At 37.4% G+C, this 22086-nt stretch overlaps 1 protein-coding gene across 2 annotated transcripts in view; it reads right to left on the bottom strand.

Annotated features, from left to right (window-relative positions):
* Positions 1–22086, bottom strand: part of LOC145986387 (acetyl-coenzyme A transporter 1) — a 69253-nt gene that overhangs the window by 11879 nt on the left and 35288 nt on the right. For both annotated transcript variants that reach the window (XM_083120333.1, XM_083120334.1), the window contains exons 6-7: positions 15113–15230; positions 5916–6134 (exon numbers count right to left, since the gene is read on the bottom strand). In XM_083120333.1, coding sequence (XP_082976459.1) covers positions 5916–6134; positions 15113–15230 — 337 coding nt within the window. The remainder of the gene's footprint in view (positions 1–5915; positions 6135–15112; positions 15231–22086) is intronic.

The raw sequence follows: 22086 nt of genomic DNA, 5'->3' as shown, positions 1-22086 counted from the left end.
AGATCCTTGCTTCGATATTACACAAGTCAAAAAATCCTTATCCGCACTATTTGCACAATGCCCACTCCCACACTCTCTACAGGCTGTTTTACTATGTCCTTCTACTCCGCCATATTATATCTTTGTTGTTCCTTTTGTAGACTCTCTCCTCGAAGAGAGAGAAAAAAAACATAAAAAAAACTTCCCCCTTCTCTCTCCTGGGGTGGTTCTTGCACTGACCGGCAGAGGGGGTGTCCAACAAGAGTCCTTTTTGGTCAGTCACACGAGGTGCTGCCCTCTTGCGTATTTTGTTACACTACATGTTAAAATTCCACATCTAGCTGCCCGTAATCTGTTATGGACCGTATATGAGGGTACACTGGTAGTACTGGACCTCAACTAATCCCTAACTATAACCCAAATATCCAAGGAGAATAGGAATAGATTAATATTTAATATAAACCCAAGAAAAAAATATATAATTAAAATACAAAATTTATACCCGCACCTTCTCGCCAGAGTCCTCCTTGACTGGATCACTTACACTCCAGAGAAGAGCGCAAACTACATACGAAACACATACAAAAAAAAATAATATGTATATAATTATTGAAAAAGAAATACTAAACTGGTGGTTGCCTCACAAGGAGATATGTTGATGACATAATAGGGGAGGAAAAAGGTTTAGATAAGATGTTTGAAATTCTGGGGGAACAGGAAGAACACATTAAGTTTACTAAGGAGGGAATGAAAAATGGTGAAATTAACTTCTTGGACCTCAAGATTGTTAAAACCGAAAAGGGAGTTAGGAAGGGGGTCTTCCATAAAGCACTAGCTGGGGATAAAGGGGATATGTATATCAGGAAAGATTCCGAACTCGCGGAAAGAACAAAAAATAATGTATTTTTGCATTTTTACATTAGGGCGAGTAGACTATGCAATCAGAAAGAGGAACTGTAAAAAGAAGAGGAATGGATTATGAGGATAGGCAAGAAGAATGGATATAGAGAAAATGAAATGAGAAGGATATGAAGGAGAGCTTACAAAATTTGTAAAAGCGCTAAAAGGGGGATTTTCAAGAAGGGAGGAAGTGTTGAAAGAGGAGGTGGAGAAGATGAAGACCAAAGGAAACACAAATGCACGGGGATCCCATATTTTAAAGGTGTTTCAGAAAAAATCGAAAAAGTAGTTAAAGAATATATTAAGTGTGGAATGAGGCCCCCCCCCCCCCCAGCAACACCGAAAAACACTTCACGGAATACAAAAGGGCAGGAATGGAAGGAGTTAAGGATGAAGAAATAAAGGGAGTATATAGAATTAGGTGTGTCTGTGATAAGGAATACGTTGGACAAACGGAAAGAAGTATGAAGGTGAGGTGGAAAGAATATGATAAAGACATTAGTGAAGCAGTACCTAGAACTGGATTATCTGAGCATATCATAGAAAATCAACACGAAATTAAGAAAAGAGAGGTTATTAGAAGGGAAAATAAAACCATTAATAGAAACGTTTATGAGGCCACCAATATTTGCAAGGAAAGAAATAAGAAACTTAATAGGGAAGAAGGGAATTTAGATGACATTTGGATTAGTGTTTAAAAGATGGGAAATAGGTAAACAATAAAAATAAAATAGATTTCCAAGTCACACCGGAGGTCGTCCGCTTAGTCCAGGAAATACAAGATTTTGACCTGGAAATGACGTAATGGAGAGGGGAGGTGAACTAACTGGGAGGGAAATAGTCTGTGGCAGGTTCCTGCATTCTATACGGAAGTCACAGCTGTTGGCCACACGGCCGTGTGAGGGACTGGAATTTTATAGTTTTAACTACTTTTATACCTTTTAGTGTTTTTTTTTTAAAGTAAGATAGTAAGGGCCCCGGCGCCCACCCAGCGTGGAATAACATGGGTACCTGGGGGAAACCCTGGGGGGTAAAGGCGGTCAGGGGCGTGATGCTGATCACATCACCCCCACTCACGACCGGATCAAGAAAGTGTGGGGCGTTTCCCCCACACCCCCTATACGCCTTCATGGCGTGGTGCTGAGCACAGGGGAACACTTTATTTTTTTTTATTTTATTATTTTTTTTTTTAAATATTGTAAGGGATAAGGTCAATATATTTGAGCGAAGACAAGTTTTATCAAAATTTGCTTTTCCACTTCAACCTGCACCCTTTTCCTTGTTTGATACAACTTGACGTGGCATGGTGGTGATTCATGCCTAAGGGAAGCCTGAAGAAGGGGGCGGTAACACCCCTGAAAAGTCGCATTTTTCGACGGATGATACTCACTGGTCATAAGTAATTTAGGTTTTTATATATTTTTTATATTTTAATAATATAAAAACATTTTAACAAAGGACCAAGTTTTGCATCCATGTAATATTGCAGGCAAAATTACTGTTTTGTATATTTTAATATTTGTAAGGAAGCACAATAAAACACCACTACTCGAGCACATGTAATCCCAGTATCCCAATTTTGAAATGTGCAACTAATTTTAAATAATTGTAATATTCACGTCATTTTGAAAACTGGACATCTCCCATTGGACCCCTTATTGTTGCACATTGTGAACAAGTGTTATTTTTCAAATTTTGATCATTATTACATTTAAAAGAAAAAAAAACATATCAGTAAGAAACAATGGTTCAAGAGTAATTACCCTATTTATAAATCACATACCATAATTGGGGGATCAACATTTTCAAAATGCATTTACTAAAAACAATAACAATAAATATACTGTTTTGTCATTCCAGTATGTCATCATGTCTTCAATTTTATATGAATACACAAAACAGACAGAACTGCAGTTATCAAGAAATGACATGTTATTTGCTGCCACATGGTGGTGGTTTCGTTTGAAACTAGCTGTCCTCCAAAGGTTAACACTAGGGCTGAGCAGATGCTGATGTATAGGTATTGGCCAATACCAGTGGTATCGGTACTGGTTGGAATTTATTTACCGATACCAATCAAATCTTTACCGGCATTTTGGTATTTCAAGAGCTCCGCAAAAATGCCTCTCGACCCTTTCACGGATTCTAATTATCCTGGAAATTATGCAAAATTAGAAATTTATCTTTGTTTTGCACCAGTTTTGGGTAAATTTTGTGACGACAGAACATGTAATTGATATTCTAATGTAATTTTTGTATAATTTAAAGCAAAAATCTTGGCCAAATGATGCATATAATTAAAGTGGAATATATGACAGTAGAAAACATCTTATGTCACATGCCGGCAACATATTTGTTAAAAACACTAAAAAACACACAACAATACGATAAAAAACAGTTTAGCAGTTCTTACAAGGAAACAAAAGCTCGGAAGAACTGCTAAAGTGATTTTTTATTGCTGTTGAGTGTTTTTTAGTGTTTTTAAGAAATAAAGTGGAATACTTACACACTATAATTAATGAATATTTTAATAACTTTTAATTATTACAATTTTCAAGTATCGGTATCGGTGGGAATCTGTGAGAGTATCAGCATCAGTATCGACTCAAAGGGGTATCCGCTCAACCCTAGTTAACACAGTTGGATGGCTGCAGGATTTAAATCTGTAACCTTTTGAAATTCATCTTACACAGAAATTAGAAATAGTTCTATTTTGCCCACCTATCCCAGTTCTTCTATTTACCCACCTATCAAAGTCATGTACGGGCAGTTTACTTGTTTCAGCAAAACTGTAAATACTAGGTGCCCACAGCTTTCCTCACCACTGTTCCATTCTTTTCTGATTTTCTTCATAAAGTTCTACATTTTTGGACTCCAGTAACTGCATGTTTTGGATACTGGCACCACAAGCAAAAGGACCTACGCAGAACTTCGTGCATCGTACTCTCGTGTGGAGGGAAGGGATAGAATGGAATAGGCTTCACTGAACATATGGAGAGGAAGATCCATGATGGCTTCTGGCCAAAGGATTTTGTTTGTGGTCCCATTACAGCTTGCTTTACATATTAATAATTTCCCTTTCTTGCTTCATTGTCACAAAACCAGCAACGTTAAATATTACCCCTCTACTTTCGCAGTTTACTGTTTTCATGATTGGTATGAACAACTGATATTGAATAAAGGTGAAAGCAACAAGCTTTCAAGTGTGTTACACATTTTGGCAACACAGAAGCAGTTGCAAGTAAGGGGCTGATGGTATCATACATTCTCCTGCCACTCGCATAGATATGAATATGTGATGACCGTGCCAGGGACTTTAACTTCTAGCAAAAGCGATAACAATGAAACATGTTAACTGTTGCAAGCAGTGGTTATGTATGTGCACTGATATGTTCTGAACAAATTTTTGATCCATTCGAAATCATGAAATGGCACAATGACTTAAAATTAGAACAGTGACCTTTTGTCACATTTTCTGCTTAAAAATGAAAAATATCACAAAAATCCAACATTCTTATGTATTAGGCTTAAAAAATAAAATGCACCATATTTGCACATATATAACATGCATGTTGTTTTTATAATTTCATATAACATAATATAGGAAAGTTATACCAGATAAGTTAATAAATTTGATTTACTTCAATTCTCCATTGGGTTGTGAATACTGGAGAAGCAAAAGGGGGAAAGGGGGTGCAGAAAGTATCTTTACTTCCCCTCTCAACAGTCTGCACTTATGGTGGTAACAGTATCCTGAAGTAACTTATGCTGTAAGGATTCTGATCATGATAAATATTACACATACAGTGTGTGTCCCAGTAAAAAGTTGACATTGTATCTGCATGCTACACACAGTATCATTTTTATATCGACATCTGAGTTACGTAAAGCTATAGCTTACTTACCCACCACAAAAATTTTACGGTGCTAGCGCGTGTAGATCACGAGTTATTACATGAAATGTAACAGTGTATTTCATATCTGTGTAAAAACACCTTGGTGGAACAACGTGCTAACATTAAATTTTGTTTTAAATTGGAAGAAAAAAATGCAACTAACATGATTTAAACTGTGCATGGTAGCAAAGATATGAGTTACAAGAACATTTTCAAGTGGTACGCAAGATTTTGTGTTGACAAGGAGAGCATCGAAGACAATCCACTGCCAGGGATATCAAGAAGAACCAAACACAAAAGACGTGCGAAAAGTTGCAAAAATTCTCCAAACCAATCACTGTGTCTCTTTCAGACTCATGGACAACTCATTGGCATCCCCAAAGCCACTGTCCATCACATTTTAATAGAAGATTAAAGTAAGACTGTTACTTGTTCTCATATGACCAAACTTTAGGCTGTTTCCAAAATTGAAGTTGACCACGAAAGAAGAACATCATAGTTTAATTGAGGGCATCCAAAAGCTTGTGAACAGTTTTCCAATAATATATTGCCCACTCCATTGTGTCTGGACATGCAATATTTCCTTTTGATTATATGTATTATATTTGTAATCTCACATGTAACAAATAGCTAAATAAAGTCAGGGGGACCGTTGAAATTCATATGCACCAGGACAACAAGTGCATACCCTTGAATGTATGCGGGTGGAGTCGGGCTTACTTCGGGGGTTCCCCCCTCCCCTTATAATATCCAGCAGTGTACAAATTCAAAAGGAGACTCCTTTGAATAAACACTAATAAAAACACAATATAAACAAGGCTTTGAGTTTCATTTCAGGTCAGTCACATTTTTACTGGGATACATGGTGTATGTGTTAACTTACTCATAATTAGAGTAGATAAATATGGAGAAACTAGTAGTACTCACTTTATCCACGAAACTTTATTAGCCTATCAGAAGAAAACCGAGTTAAAGTACCACGAACCCAAATATAATTAAACCCCAAAAAAGAACCTTCAAATAAAATAAATAAGAAAAGGTATACCCTCCTAGTAATAAAATTCTAAATAAAACACTTATAAATAAAATACTAGCATCTCAATACCCTTTACATTAGTAATAATACAAACATGTTCTTACCGCAACATCATCATGATTCCCACATAGGTTGCTAATACTGCCACCTAAACATGATTTCCAGGTAAGCGAATCGACGAACCACAATGCAACTGTTGTTGGCCAATTCCCCCCTAGATTAGACAATGTGTTCAGCAAGGTCATATATGTACCTCCTACTGCAGGATCACTGATGCGTGCAAAGAATGCCATGATTGCAACAAACATGCTGTACACAGCAACCTAGAAACAATATACAGAATTAGTGCACACTTTATATATACAATTTCTAGTCATGAAATAAAGTATTTACGTGTGTATAATGCACACCCTGTTTTTTTTATGGGGAAAAGTGACAAAAAATTGTATCTCAAATGTAATGCGCAGTATAATTCAGGTTCAAGAAATAGATTTCTTAGGCCAGCCACACACCGGATCTGACACGAAGGGAGGAGTCATTTGTGTTGCAATCCGAATCTGGGAACATTTAACATGGGGCTTGTATGGGCCACCACACACTGGTCGAAACATTTGACTCAAGTCACGTAGCTACGGTTTGCAACAAAACAGTGAAGGTACGGAGAATTTGGTCTCGCTGCAGCACAATGCGGCAAAATGCTCTGCTCCTCCTCAGTCCACCGACTGTGTATTACTCACTACTGTATCACTTGACAGCACATATGTATAGGTTTGACAGTGTGTGCAAGGCCAAAAATGGTGCTAGATTACAAAATGTATCGTAAATTGTACAAGAAAAACAATCTTCAGGTCAATTTGATATTTATACCTCGAATAACTGTGTGTTTGCAGTTCGCGATTTAAACTTTTAACTTTCTTGCAGGGGGTTCATCCATTGCTGAATTCATGTGTAAACAGGAAATACATTTACAAGGAAATCTTCTCTCTTTTGAGAGGAGATAAATTAACATTATAATGAAAAATAACTAGAAATACAATGTAAAACAAAGCTATGCAATTGATTACTCACTTCCCCACATACAAAAAAGGTTTCTCCAAAGCTTCAATGGCTTTCATGTTTTCATGTTAGTGAACTTTTGTTGTGCAACATATTTAGTTTTTGTACAAAGAAAATATTAAAAGTAAATTATCATATTTACATATAAAGTGCCAAAACGATAAGGGGATAGAAACATCTCTGGTAGTAATGAAACTTAACTTTTGTTGCCAGGAATAATTGGTTCCTATATGTTCCTATTGGTTCCCCTTTACCTTACGCATACTGTTGTATTACACCCTTCCCAACTTCATTTTTGTTAGCAATTTGTAAAGTTATGTTGTCATGGAACACTGCCATGACTGGAATTAAAGTAATCAACACCTCTTCTGCCCTCTCGTTCTCGTATGTAGAACACAACAAGACTCGTCTTGCCTCGACGTGTCACTTTGTGACTTGTTGCATCGTATCGTGTCAGATCTGGTGCGTGGCTGGCCTTAGATGTAGGTCATAAAGCTGCTGCTATGCAGATCAAGAGGAGAATATCATCTTGTGTACACAATGAGTCACCAAACCATGCCACCTCCCCCTCTTCCCCCTGTGTTTAGCTGTTTAGCATTTCTAAGCTTTTACTTCTGTAACCACCTTGTTCATTCTGTAGTAGTAGAAAGCGAGATCAAAATTATGTTATGGATTTGCAGCACTCGGGAAGTTATTTTCTATTATTTCTTGCCCGACAAATACTGCTGATACGCATCATATGTGAAGGGAAGGTGCATATTCAAATTCTGCCAGAGCGGCGTTGCTTTTCTCAGTGTCACAAAATGTTCCATTTCGAAATGAAAAGTCATGGAAAATGGCCATTTCACTTTTACAGTGTTCTTTTAAAAATCATTATTACTAAAGAAATCCAAGATGGTAATTTGTATTTGTGCCTGTTGATATATGCGTGTTATATGCAGTGACATAGTGAAAACATGTGTGGTTTCATGTTGGTTGTCCAAATTATTCTCGGCATAATAAGTAGAGCCCAGAAGTTCAGGCATTTATTCTCGTTAAAATAGGCAGGCAAAAAGGCATTTATAATGTGGAAAATAGGCACTAAAAATTAAAAAAAGGCAAAATAAACTGAAAAAAGGCACATTTGGAAGTCGCTTACTTTTATCTATAATTTCTGGCAAAATGTTAAAATCTACATTGGGAAGAGCATTTCAATTTTCTCCGTCTTGATTGCACACAACTACAAGGTGTTTTTTAAGTTCTCAACATTCATTGATAGTTGTCTGTCAGAGAGAATGTTTTTCATAATAGAAAATGATCTTTCTACTTCGACAGAAGTTATTGGAGCATACATAAAACAAGCTAATGTAGCTGGACTCATTTCGGTAACAGCATTTTCATCTTTTAGAATATCACAAATTGTTTTCAATTGTTTCAGGTCCTCATTTACACTCATTACCCGTTTGCACTTTTCCACAACAGCTGACCCCTTTTCTCCTGGCACTTCCATCATCTGCTGCATAGATTCCTCGAAGATTTTCATGGATGCTATAAGAGTCTCACCTCTTTTCTCTAGCTTTGAAATTGTCTCTGGCAATGCACCATAATGTGCAAAAATAAACGACAGTTCATTCTTCAGTTCTGAATAGCACAGGAGTTTTTTCACTTCACGAATTGAAGCCGTTTCATTTTCTGGAAGAGCATCGATCACCTCACTGATTTTTTCAAGATTGTTAGCATAATATATAGCTGGTGATATCCAGGTTCGCCATCTCGTCAAGACTGGTTGCGGAGGTAAACTAAGCTCAGGCACAACTTCCTGAAATTTTCGGGTTTGAGAGGGAGATTTCAGAAATATCTTCTTTGTATTCGAAAGCAACCTATCCACTTCTGGGTGCAACACTCTAACTTCTTCGGCGATTCTAAAAAAACCTGCATGAATCACAATGCAACCTGCAGGATTGGCCAACCTGGTAGGAATGGCCAAACCTGCAGGTTGCATTGTGATTCATGCAGGTTTTTTAGATTTTTAACTTTTTTATTTGTGAATAGGTCTACTGTACAAGTTTTTTTTAGGGAACGACTTGGTTTTTACGTACTTCTAATAGCAAAAACTTAATATTTTAAATGTATCCTAACCAACCCTTAACCACAATCCTCATATTACATTTTTGACGCAGTACTATGCCAAGTACTTAGTTTTTTATACGAACCTGAGGAAAGAGATAGTCAATCTCTGAAACGTCGTTCTACAATAAGAGCACTATACTCACATACGTAAGTACAATTTTTAACTTTCCTTTTTTATATATGATATGAAGCATGTTCGGGAAGAGAATTTTCAATGCTATAGCAGCCTTCTTCATATAGGGAGCTGCATCACTGACAAAAAGTAACACGTCATCATGATGTACACCATCTAGCCAGAGCAGAAGTAGGGAATTTGAGAATAACTGAGCTATTGACGAACCATTGGCTCTCTCTAGTTGTTCTGACGTGAGAAGAAATGACGAGGATTCTCCGCATGTTGGTTCCATAGTTCCTATGATGATGTTGGCTATGTAGCGTCCCATAGCGTCAGTAGTTTCATCTATTGAAATCCAGATCTTTTTTCCACCAACTTCAGCACGAATTCTTTGCAGAGCTTCATCGTAGCAGACGCTTAAATATGTTTTCCGCAGCGTAGATTCCGACGGCACCATTTCTTTAGTGTATTTCACCAGGAATTTCCTCAGTGACTTGTTTTCCACTTTCCAGAAAGGTATTCCTGCTTCCATGAAAGCTTTGCACAGTTCAAGAGAAAACTGAGATTGCCTGTTGGATGAAGTGCCCACTGTTGAAATTAGAGATATCTTCTTCTGTCCGATAATTTTAGCAGCTGCAGATTTATGTTTATGCTGAGATATAAAGTATTTTTTCTCATGGTGGATTGTTTATTCACATATCTTGCACAGAAGAATAGTACCGTCTGTCGAAAATGTGCTTTCACCAAATTCACGCACGTAACATGTAACTTACCACTTAATGGCACACTAAATTTCGGCATGATGACAACTACACGATCCTTTCCCTCCAAAGTGCAGAACTAAACTAAAGATAGAGAACTTGATTTTGGAATCCATGCAAAGGCTGTTTCTTGTCAATAACCTCCTGACACGGATGCTGGACGTGATGACGTAATTGTGCAGGTGTTCTGCAACAGGTATTCATCAGACAATCATGCACAAGGAAATGTTAACGGAAAGTCAATATCCTAAATCAGCATGAAATAATTTTTCTCACACTTTTCTCCTTCAGCAATGTTGAAACATACCTGAGTTCAATATTACTTTAATAAGGCGAAAATTATTCACATAATAAACGGAAGAAAAATAAATGCCAACAACGTTTTTTGGGAGAAAAATCATTTATCCTACACATTTTTTTAAAAGAAATTGTCAAATTTCATTGAAAAAGGCAAAAAAAGGCATTATAATTAAAAATAGGCAGTGGGGTCCCAAATAGGCAAAATAGGCTAAATGAAAAGGCTTCTAAAACATTCGAAACAACATAAGAAACGTATATCCGGAAAAATTTTATCAATATATGCAGTAGATAAAAAGAGGCATTTTGCCAAACTTCCGGGCTCTAATAATAAGCAACACAGTTCGTTGGGGGCAAAAAATTTTGTAAAAAAGCGCACATTATACATGAGTAAATATGGCATTGTTGTGCATCAAAATTTAAAGATATATTGCTACAAAGAACTCCACAAGTTCATTTACACATCACACGTACAGTTTGAGATTCACAGTGGTAGCATTCGAACTTTCAAAACCCTAACTCATCAAGTTAGGTTAGGGATTAACTACATATGTTATGTTAAAATAAAAGTCACAAATTAAATACCAGGTTACCCATACACCGTAGGCAAAATAATGACATTTTAATTGTGCAAACATGCCAGACGATTAACACATTTAATGCAGAGCTTACACAATACCACTTTGAGCCAATATACCTCTACACATTTCTGCCAATTCCAATACCTGAATATTGTAGCAACCTAAATACATACTTAAAAATGTTTCAATATAATAATTTCAATGCAACTTTACCATATCAATGTATCAAAACTTTTACTTGTAAATAATCAGATTTACATATCACGCAAACAGAACCTTAAATAAAATTATTCACCCTTTAGCTGTGAGAACTGTATAATGAATGTAAGTTTGTACTGCTAGCTGTGTTTGTAGAGGGGATCCGATATTTTTGGAAGCAAAAGTTTGGAATACATTTCCCACCAGGAATGCTTAAAAGAAGAGGATGAAGAAAGTTTTAATTTTACTCAAAATATCATCTTTGGTAAGCTCTGTAGCTCACGATCCCACTAAAGTTTCCAAGTTTGAATTCCAGTTTGGGCATGGATGTTTGCAAGTCCTTGTCATCAATTATATCTATTCTTCATTCATCTTCTTCAGAATTAGCCACAAATAGAAGAAAAATGATGAAAATGCAAAACATTAACAAAAAAATTACCCTTCTTTGGTTCATTAATGAGCTGCTATGTTGTGAAAGTGCTGCAAACTGTTGGGAAACTGAATCCGAATCAATTCTAGCCCAGCATGTTTCATACATATAATTTTTGGTCACCATACATTTTTATAGAGTTGAATTGATAACCTGTAGCAACCGGAACGGGACATATTAAGCACATAAGACCCTACAGATGGGAGGTTTACAAACCTATGTTTTCAAATGTGAGGTGACGTACAAACAAAATGTGCAGCAATGACTCTTTACAAAATAAAACATGGCTTTTTTCTGGAGAGGGGGGAAAATAGAAGAATGGGGCTGTTTTGAGAAGAGAAATTTTGGAAACCCCTGCACTTGGAGAGATGCAGAAGAAAATTCCTCTTTGGTAATTCATGTGTGGAGCCACGGTCTAGTTGGTAGGGCATCCGTCTGCCAAGAGGGAGACCCGGGTTCGATTCTCGGGGTGGGTGATCTAAGATAACAAAAAACCTTCTTTAGAGGAAATCATGAGCTATGAAATTGGTTCAGTGTCTTTAGGATGCAAATTACATAGTTTGTTATATATTTACTGTTATTTGTGTCAGAAACAAACTTTTACGTTAATTCTAAAAATTATCTCTGTAGCTTGAAGGGTCTTCCGTCCAGCCAAGGCCAAAGCCTGTTTGTTTTATGGCCTCTTTCTATTTCCTGTTATAAAACTGGGGAAATTTTTGAATGGAAACACATTCTGTTGCTCTATTACAATTTTAAATATTCTGCAGGTATCTGTGTTTCTCCATAACAAAAATTATGAATGTCATCCCCATATTGTACTGTACAGATCTTCTCAAATATAAAAAAAAATAGCTATTTCCTTTCCAACTTCAAAACAAAGTGATATTTTAATGAAAATGTCAGCAATCGTATGCCTGAGACCAAACGTTTGCGGACAGGAAGCATGTATATGTATGTGTCCTTAAACTTTTAGTAGGACCTGTAGGTGTATGTTTTTAAATCACAAATCGTGCTAATGCCGGGTCAGGTAGTTGCGAAGTTCTTGGAAAAGAGGGATGAACGTCACTGTGAAATAGCTTTGTTTTATCTCTGTTCAAGCGGCAAGGGGATTAAGCAATTTCTCTTTTCCTCTTCCCTTCTGTGTCAGTCTTTTGTATGACTGCTGGTATCTGCCAATGAGTGTTATTTATTTCCGCAGAGATTAGATTGAGTACAGCTTGAATGACAGTACTACAGAAGATAGAGTTTCAAGTCCACTTCATACACACATAGGCTAATCAGGACTTGACCTAAATTTTAAAGTGAGACCCAAACCATGTGCCTCCACTGAGTATCAAACCCGGGCCTACTTGACTACAAGGTGATGGTGTTTCACTACACCATCGTGGAGGCCCCTCTAAAGATTTATATACACCACTACTTACAATAATGTACATAAAATATTTATCAGGAAATTTACTTTTCATCAAATGGACGTACCATTAATTTTTTACTTCTTTAACATTAGTTTAAAGGTAGAATAAAGAACTACTACTTCACCCATCACATGAAACTAGCATTGCCATGAAAATAGGTGGCTGGGCAGAATTGCGCTGGTGCCACATATGGCAAATGCAAAGCGAGAAGGGGACAAAAGTTGTTCCCATGCAGTGTGTGGCAACGTCAACTTGATTGTGTTGCCTAGTTCGAGCGTCAGACCATACTCTCTCCAGGGCACTTTTGTGTCATACCTGATCTTTCAAGCAAACACTGTCAGTTTGTATCACATGGATTACAAAGACAAACTCTACGAGTTCTTTCATTTTCTTCAAGATGGGATTGTGCTCCGACGTGGCAACAACAATGAAAACTTCTGCCACCTGCCTAATTTCATGGCTGTGCGTTTAGTTAGAAATCAGATCATGCATGTAACTTACTCATTGATAGACCTGACAATGAAGGGAAGTGCTGTAATGCACTCTCTCTATAAACCTGAGCATAGAGTACAGCGTGTCCATAAATATACTGTCATACTTTAAAGTGGTATTACGTCGCTTTGGATAATTGTATTTAAATGAAATTGGTGACATTTGAAAGAAAAACTCAAATATTTTATTTTACAACTCATAGACATTGAATGTTGCACCCACAAGTGGCCCTGCAGACATCAAGGCGATATTCCCATTCATACCACACACACACTCCAACATATCCACAGGGATGGACTGGATTGCAGAAGTGATGCGAATTTGCAGTTCTTGCAGGTTTTGAGGCAATGGGGGTACATAGACACAATCTTTTATGTAACCCCATAAAAAAAAGTCACAGACCATCAAGTTAGATGACCTCGGCAGCCAATTGTAGAAGACATTATCATCATTTCCGGCATGTCCAATCCATCTTCCTGGAAACCGCTCATTCAGATGTTTCCGAACATGTAAATGCCAGTGAGGAGGTGCTCCATCGTGTTGAAAAATAAATTCATTGCCTTCATTTTCTTCCAATTGTGGAAATAACCATTCAGTGAGCATGTCAAGATAAGCTGGACCTTTCACAGTGGCCTCTCAAAAGAAAAATGGGCCATAGACTTGACGTTTCGATATGGCACAAAATACATTCACTTTAGGGGAGTCTCTTTCAACTTCCAAAATTGCATGTGGATTCTCACTCCCCCAAATGCTTACATTATGTCTGTTCACTTTTCCACCAACGTGGAATGTTGCCTCATCACTGAAAATTATTTTTCCTGACAGATTTACGTTATCCTCCTTTAGTAACATAAAATGTTCAGAAAAATCTAACTGTTTTACAGGGTCATCAGGTTTCAACTTGTGCACTAATTGCAGTTTGTAGGGGTGAAACTTCAGTCGCATATGCATGATCTTAGATACGGTGGATTTAGGGATGTTCAACTGCTGACTAGCTCTACGTACAGACTTCTTAGGACTACGAACAAATGCCTCCCGCACTTGTTCCACAATTCCCGCATTGACAGATGGTCTCCCTGAATGGCCTTTCTTTTGATGACATATGCAGCCACGATCCACAAAATCCCGGTACCACTTCAAAATTGACGTGTGTGAAGGAGCCTGATTTTGAAACCTTCGCCTATAAGCACGCTGAACCTTCGCCAAACTCTGCGTGGAATGATATTCTAAAACACACCAAACTACGTTCTTGTGGGGTCACCATAACCACTTCAATCCGCACACTGGACCTTCACCAAACTCTGCGTGGAATGATAAAACACACCAATACGTTCACCAAACTCTGCGTGTAATGATATTCTAAATACTCCAACTACGTTCTTAAATCTTCTGTAATAACAACACAATTTTAAAGGAAAACATTCACATGTAACCTGCCTGCCTGCTAAATATCCAACAATGAACCCACATCGTCCATTGTTGTCAGGAGTGAATTTATTTCAGTTTCTATGTTTGATCTCGTTCATTGTTGTCCATTGTTGACATGCACAAAAATATTTGAGTTTTTCTTTCAAATGTCACCAATTTCATTTAAATACGATTATCCAAAGCGACGTAATACTACTTTAAAGTATGACAGTATATTTATGGACACGGTGTATTATACAAGCGCATCAATGTGAAACCTAATGTTACAACTAATATGTTTATTAATGCACATATGGTGTCTTGCAACTAACAAGCACTTCTCTTAATCAGAAAGGAGACAAATAATAACATAAACCTTAAAATTGTGGTTATGTTCATTATTATTTAGAATAAAATATAATATTTGTATGTTATCTTACCTGGTGTACAGAATAACTACCGATCAACAATACGTAGTAAATATATGATACTTCTCCATTCACTATGAATGATGGAGTGACCCACACAATGAAAGCCGCTATTAGGCCAAAGAGTAACCTGCAAAACAAATAAGTTAAAGTTATGTTTCCTCCTGCACTGTACATTAATTTACATCAAAGCTACAACCAGTCCAACATCATTTCACCTGATAAAAACTGTTTCAATGTTTGAATTTTTGTTCACTTTATCAGGGTGGCTACAAACAAGCAGAAATGAAATTCCCTGACTTTTCCAGGTTTTCCAGAACAAAATTTACATTTTTCCCTGACAATTACAAATAAACTAAATCGATGTTTTTGCAAATGGAAATAATAAACTCATACAGATCCACGTATGGATTTTTTAAGTACCAATATTATCTTCTATGAAATTGACTTAATTTCTCTATTCTCTATGATTTGAATTCAAACCAGAAAATAGTGAATTTGGAAAATTATTACAATTCAAAGCTAGGGAATGATTACAGAATTTTATCATACGCAGTAAGTTTAAAATAAAATACTTGATTATTTTTAAAGTTACGACTAAATGAGATACGAGTGAAGAGTGATTGATTTCGAAATACAATTTGTAATTTATCAGTCTCCTTATACATTCTCAGTATCATATGTTGATATTTCCACTGAGGTTTGGAACCCTCTGCTTGCAAGAACCATGAGTGCGGACTCATTTTTCGATGCATAAAGCTACTTCTCTCTTCTCTGTAAAACAAACAACTTAACTCTGGAATATAACTGAAACAATTGAATTGTACAAAAGAAAGTGTCATATTTCCTTAAATTATGAATGGGATTTCTGCTTCAGTACAGTATATCCAAGTGAAGTACTGTGAGACTGACAACATGCAGTTATACCATTAATGCTGACGAAAAGGGTATGTAGGTATTAGAAATTTAACGCAAGGAATTTAAAAAATTGCATTGTCTAGGTACCTTTGATTTAGCTAACCACACATTAAAACAGGAACACTAATAATAAAAGCTTCTGAAAGTTCATATACGAGGGGCATCCTGAAAACAGCTCCAATGGTGCCTACACGCAGCACTAGTGGTCGGAGAGCGACACACACACATGCAGGCAGGAAGAAGTGCCATGTAGCTGTAACCTGGTACAGTTGCAATGCAGCCGTTTTTGGACAGTTCTAGGTTAAACATTGCAGCTCTCATTCAGTCTCCCACAGACTGCGATGTAGCCTACGTGCACGCTCAGAATTTGGAACAGAGCCACCAGCAATCGTGTGAGGTGTGCAAACCGGACGTCGTTAGTGATAGCATGGTCAGACGATGGTGCAGACAATTCATAGAAGTCCAATCGAATGTGCACAAGCCCATACAGCTGAGTACACGCGGGCCCTTTGCATCACTTCAGGTGAGAGATCTTGGGCCACTCCCTAGACAGCCCTGGCCTTGCATGTACCGACTTTCATCTCTTTGTTTACCTGAAGAGGTTTCTGGCAGGACAAGGGTTTGACAGCTACACTGCGGTAGAGACAGTCTTTGCTGTCAGACACATATACCATGGGCATACAAAATTTAGTGCCATGCTATGACAAATGCCAGAACAACGCTGCTGATTATGCCGAAAATTAGGTTAGGACTCACTGTTACTAATGCAATAAATTACAACTGATATTCTTGTTTTATTTATGCCTAATCGGTAGGGATCATGATTTTTGTTATTTTTTTCAAATTCGTGTATTTTTTTATTTTTTACTATTCGGTATTATTTTCTCCAAAATTCGCATTTTTATTTTAGCGCATTTTCTGGCAAATACCTGAAATTATACCTTCATGGTGTTTTTAAACTACTGTTCAAATTGTAAGTCACATGGCCTACGCCTCTTCCTGAGAGTTTCATATCTTGAAAGTTATTTTCCATACCCCTTTTTTTAATTTTAAGGTATGGATTTTAGATAATGGAATTTTCCCCGTACATACTGAAGGGTGCATAATGACCATAAGTTGCGACGCACCCAAAAAATTTAAATCAATCAATCTCACGTGACAGTTACAGATTTATTATAGCACCAAAAATTGGCATTAACTTTTTTTTGACTTGTTAGTGTTACGTTCCCCAAAATTCGTGTTTTTGTTTTAGAACATTTTTCTGCCAAATATACCGAAACTTAATACTACATTGTGCTTCTAAACTATTATTTTAAATTGTGGGTCACAAGGTCTACGTATTTTCGTGATAGCTTGATATGTTGGAACAGATTTTTGAGGAAGTAAAAGTAAAGTGCTCCCCTGCACTTTGAAATGAAGGTGTATACGGGAGGAGTTTGGGCCCTACACTTTCTTGATCATGGCTGAAAATGGAGGTGATATGATCAGCACCATGCTCCTGGCTACATTTATCCCTCAAAGTTTCCTCCAGGTACCTGCTTCATATGATGCTGGGTGGGAGCCGGAGCAGTTTGAATAGGTGGAAAAGATCTTGGTTCTCCCCCGCAAGGAATCAACCCCGGGTCTCTCGCATGGTAGTCAGACGCTTTAACAACTGAGCTCAATTATTTCTCGCTCGACAAATGTCGATGGTGCGCACTTAGCTTGGTAATTCAAAACACATCTCACGCGACAAATACTGAAGATGTGGCTCCCGTGTGACGGTACATACGCACTCAATCTCCTGTTAGAACCCTGCCACTTTACACTGTGATGCAAATGGTTTCGATAGAAGTTGAAAAATCGTTGGAAATACATGATTTAATTTGGCTGTCGAAATTATTCCATTATAGTTTACTCTTGAATAAAATGTTGGAAAACTTGCACTTCTATGTATACAAACATGGCCTAAAAAGACAAGAATGTTGGATTTCATGGAATTTTTTGTTGTTTTAGGACATTTTTAAAAAAAATCGCTAAAAACGCCAACAATTCGCCTTTTATGCCAAACTCGCATTATTTCGATATTTCGAACGGGCGAAAAATGTGACCAGACATCACTGCACATTCATAAACCAACTTCGCAGCAATTACAATTTTTCACGGTTTCCGCGTTTGGGAAAAATCAATGTCCCTACTAATTGGAAATTACTTTCTGGCCACCCCTTGTATAAATCAGTAGATGGAAACTGAAAATTTAGCAGGGCTGGCAGAGAAAAGTCAATTCTTGAAGAAAGTGATTTGCTTTTATGATTGAATGATTCGAGTAAACATGATATTGACATATTTACGTATTTATTATTAGTATTTTATTTCATAATATTGGACATTAACTTCACTCAGTGAGAGATTAATGACCATCTGTCACGAGTTTAAACATGCAGGAAGAGAGTCACGTTAATTTCATTGCAATACTATTGTTGCAGTAAATTTGAGGTTGGGAGCATGCACTTGCTAATTTTTATAACGTTCACCAATGCAGATTTATGTTTCACTTTTTCGTGATAGTATTCAATAAATATCCCGTTATCTTGGATTCTTCTTGATATCTAAGAATAGTCAAATGTTATTGTAAACGTATGTTAACTTGTGAAAAACCAGTAATACATCAGGATGATAAAGAAAACCTTCGTAAGCACTGCTACATTAAATAAGGTGAAGTGAGCCAGAAGAGTAATAAAATTCCAGCAGCATATTTGCAGTCTAAAGCTCTTCTTGTTTATGCATGCGATTTTTGTTGGATGTTGCAGTCCGAAGACATCCAACAAAAATCAATTCCATAAGAGTGCCATGCATGCAATTTCTGTCTCATGTTGAAGTGAGCTACTTTGTCGGGTGGCGATATTCGACAAAATTCGTATGTATCTTTGTTTCTATGTTCCTTCAGTTTGTCCAACAAAATGCCTTACTACGCAGTTCGACAACTATCGGACCACACCACCCGCTCCCATTCCCTCTATCTGTATACAGTTCTGTCTCCTTACTACTCCCATACGGACAAGAAAAAATGATAATTCAATGTATTTTCCACGTAATAGAGGCTTAACACATTTCTCTGCCCCTCCGGAAATTTCTCTCTCTCCCTCTCTCTCTCTCTTTCGTGTTGTGCATAAAAGGGAGCCTAAAAGTTGATGTCGAAACTTAGTAACAAGATTTCCTGTTCCCGTGCAGAGTTACATAACGATATCTTAAAAAAGAAGTCAATCAAGACAAAATTCCCTGACATTTCCCCGACTTTTTTTGACACCTCAAATTCCCTGACTTTTCCCGGTTTTCCAGGTCTGTCGCCACCCTGTTTATGCATAGAAAGGCTAATTGGGACAGGACTTATAGATTAAAATGAGATCCGAGCCACTGTGCCATGTGCCTCCACCGGGTATCAAACCTGGGACCCCTTGATTACAAGGGGATAACGCTTCCACTATGCCACGAGGTCCCAAAAACTGTTTTGAGAGTAGGGATGAGTGATGATATGATGAAATTGATGAATGGAGACTCACAAACATCCATGCCCAGGCCAGGATTCGAACTTGGGATCCCTGGCGTCGTAGCACGGTGTGCCAACCAAACTGCCACGGGGCCAGCAGGCAGGCAGTAGTACTTTTGAAATATCCTGCTAGAAAGCTTATGCAGTTTTCGGTTTTGTGAATATTGAGTCAACATTCTCCAATAATTTTGAAATGAGTTATAACAAGTTATTCTGAAGCAAATACATACACTAAAGAAATTGGGTTTTAAATATGGCCACACCATGGTCTAAGTGTGAATAATTATTTCAGTAATGGCAGTTAAGGGTTAAAAACAAATATGTGCCAGAAACACCAATGGAAGTACGTGTGAAAAATTATTAATATTGCATATTCATAATTAAAATTAATAATTTAAGAGAATATAAAAGTCAACAATTACTCACAAAATACAGCAGGCTCCAATTTTACATTCTTCTGTATTATGCATTCAACTATCATGATCCCAATAGAGTATAGTGTAAAAAATATCCCATATTTTAGGTTTTCAAAATTTGAAATTTTGGTTAGAATGAGTTCCATTTTGTGGTTCACACTGATGTACATTTTACACACTCTTGAAAACTTGTAAAAACATGAGGTAAAAATATATATGTTGGAAGATTCCTAGCGGCCTCGACCCATTATTTTACAATTTAATATTTCTATGTGACTGGACAGATATTTCAAGTATGTGTTATTGATTGTAAATTTCGTGAGCAGTCAGGACAAATGTGATTTTTCACTTCCAAAATGCAAAGTCACGATAAGCATAGACAAGCTGATGCAAGTTGTGGCCAAACAAAACATTAGGGGCTGCAGCAAATTAATTCATTTTGCGACTCCAGTGTGTACAGATGCATTTTTATTGCATTAAACGTACAGATGAGTTTGTTAGCTTTCCTTATGTATTACATATACAGAAGGTCGTTCGCTTTATATCCGACCATGTTTGACGGGTACCCACCTTAAGAGATACTGTGTCGCCACCACCGATCATGTTCTATTGGACCCCCAGCATTGTGGACTATCGCCCGGCATCACAGTTTCCATTGCAGCAAGCTCCGGCGCAGGACAGGCATGGGAATTCTGTCCCACTCCTCCCTGCAAGCTTTCCATAGACCATCCAGGGTGCGTGGGCGGCGATGTTGAAGACGTCGTTTCAACAGTCCAAATGTGCAAAAATCCATTGGACTGGCATCTGGGCTTTTCACAGGAATATCTTCAAACGGAATGACACGAATTCCTAATTCCTCTGCCATTTCCTGATAAAAACGTAGTGATGTTCTGTTGGTATGACTCGAAGCTTTGTCCATATGGCATCACCTGGTTCGCATCCATTCCATACAATTTTGGGATGTCTCTCCGTTAGATAGGTGTCAGAATGGAGTCTTGGAAGTATCTGGCATTCACCTTCACGTTTTTGTCCACCTTGCGTATCATCAACTTACCCTCATATCCGAATCCCGTCACAACCATAAAGCCACGAGGGAAACTTTCCCTGCAAACAAAGTTGCTGCACCCCTTGCCGTCAATGTCACGGTATGTGATCGCCCGAATGTGACCACCAGCAGTGAGATGAACATATGATTCATCCATTGTGACAACTTTCTTCCATTTGCAACCCGCCAGGTACCTTTCATAAAGGTTCACAATGCGTACATATGAAAACTTAGCATGGAAAAGGGCCATTACGTAACCCTCCCAATACCGGTTGATTTTTGGTGCCATTTGATAACATTCACTACCAACACTCACACACCTACAAGGTCAGACACCACACTGCTCCTGCCAGCAGACCCATAGCTCCAGCATGATACGCCAGGTGGCAGCACCGAATCGACAATGGTCGGATATAAAGCGAACAACCTCTGTGTAGGTATCTACAGTTTGACTATGGAGTGTTCCATAGGTAGAGAGGATGCATACTTAGTTTTTGACGGAAACACGAAATGTCAAGTAACACATTGTAATGTTCAAGTTTCATGTTTTTCAAAGGTGTGATGTACACTGTCCTAACATATTTCATCATGAAATGAACTGCAAAATGCTAAATAAACCAAGAATAAATTCAGAAGTCTGAATTATCCTGTGAGATATGCAAATTGTGGAAAAATTGATTATTTCAAAGTAAATATTTGAGAAACAAAAATAGACACCTTTACACTGGAATTTTAAAATTAAATTTAGCTTATATTCACCATTTTAACATTGACATTTTATATACCACTTTTGATCCCGAAATGTGACTAGTTTTTGTACCGAAATCTTGATATTTTATTCACCATTACGTGTTTATAAATACGGAGAAAATAGTACTCACTGTATCCACAAAACTGTTTTTTTTTCTTTTCTTCTTGTTCTGTTAATTTCAGCCACACAGTTTCGTGCATACAGTGAGTACTATTTTCTCTGTATTTATCTACGACCATGTCTCTCTTCTCACAATTATGAATAGGTGTTTATGTTGGTCAAGTTCTCAAAAAGATCGTTATGGGCAGTCAGGTATCAAGTTAGCATCAG

Source organism: Lepisma saccharinum, chromosome 4, assembly GCF_977018435.1.
Source record: "Lepisma saccharinum chromosome 4, izLepSacc3.1, whole genome shotgun sequence".
Lineage (NCBI taxonomy): Eukaryota > Metazoa > Arthropoda > Insecta > Zygentoma > Lepismatidae > Lepisma > Lepisma saccharinum.
The sequence above is the reverse complement of the archived record's forward strand: the minus strand, read 5'-3'. Positions and strand labels throughout refer to the sequence as shown.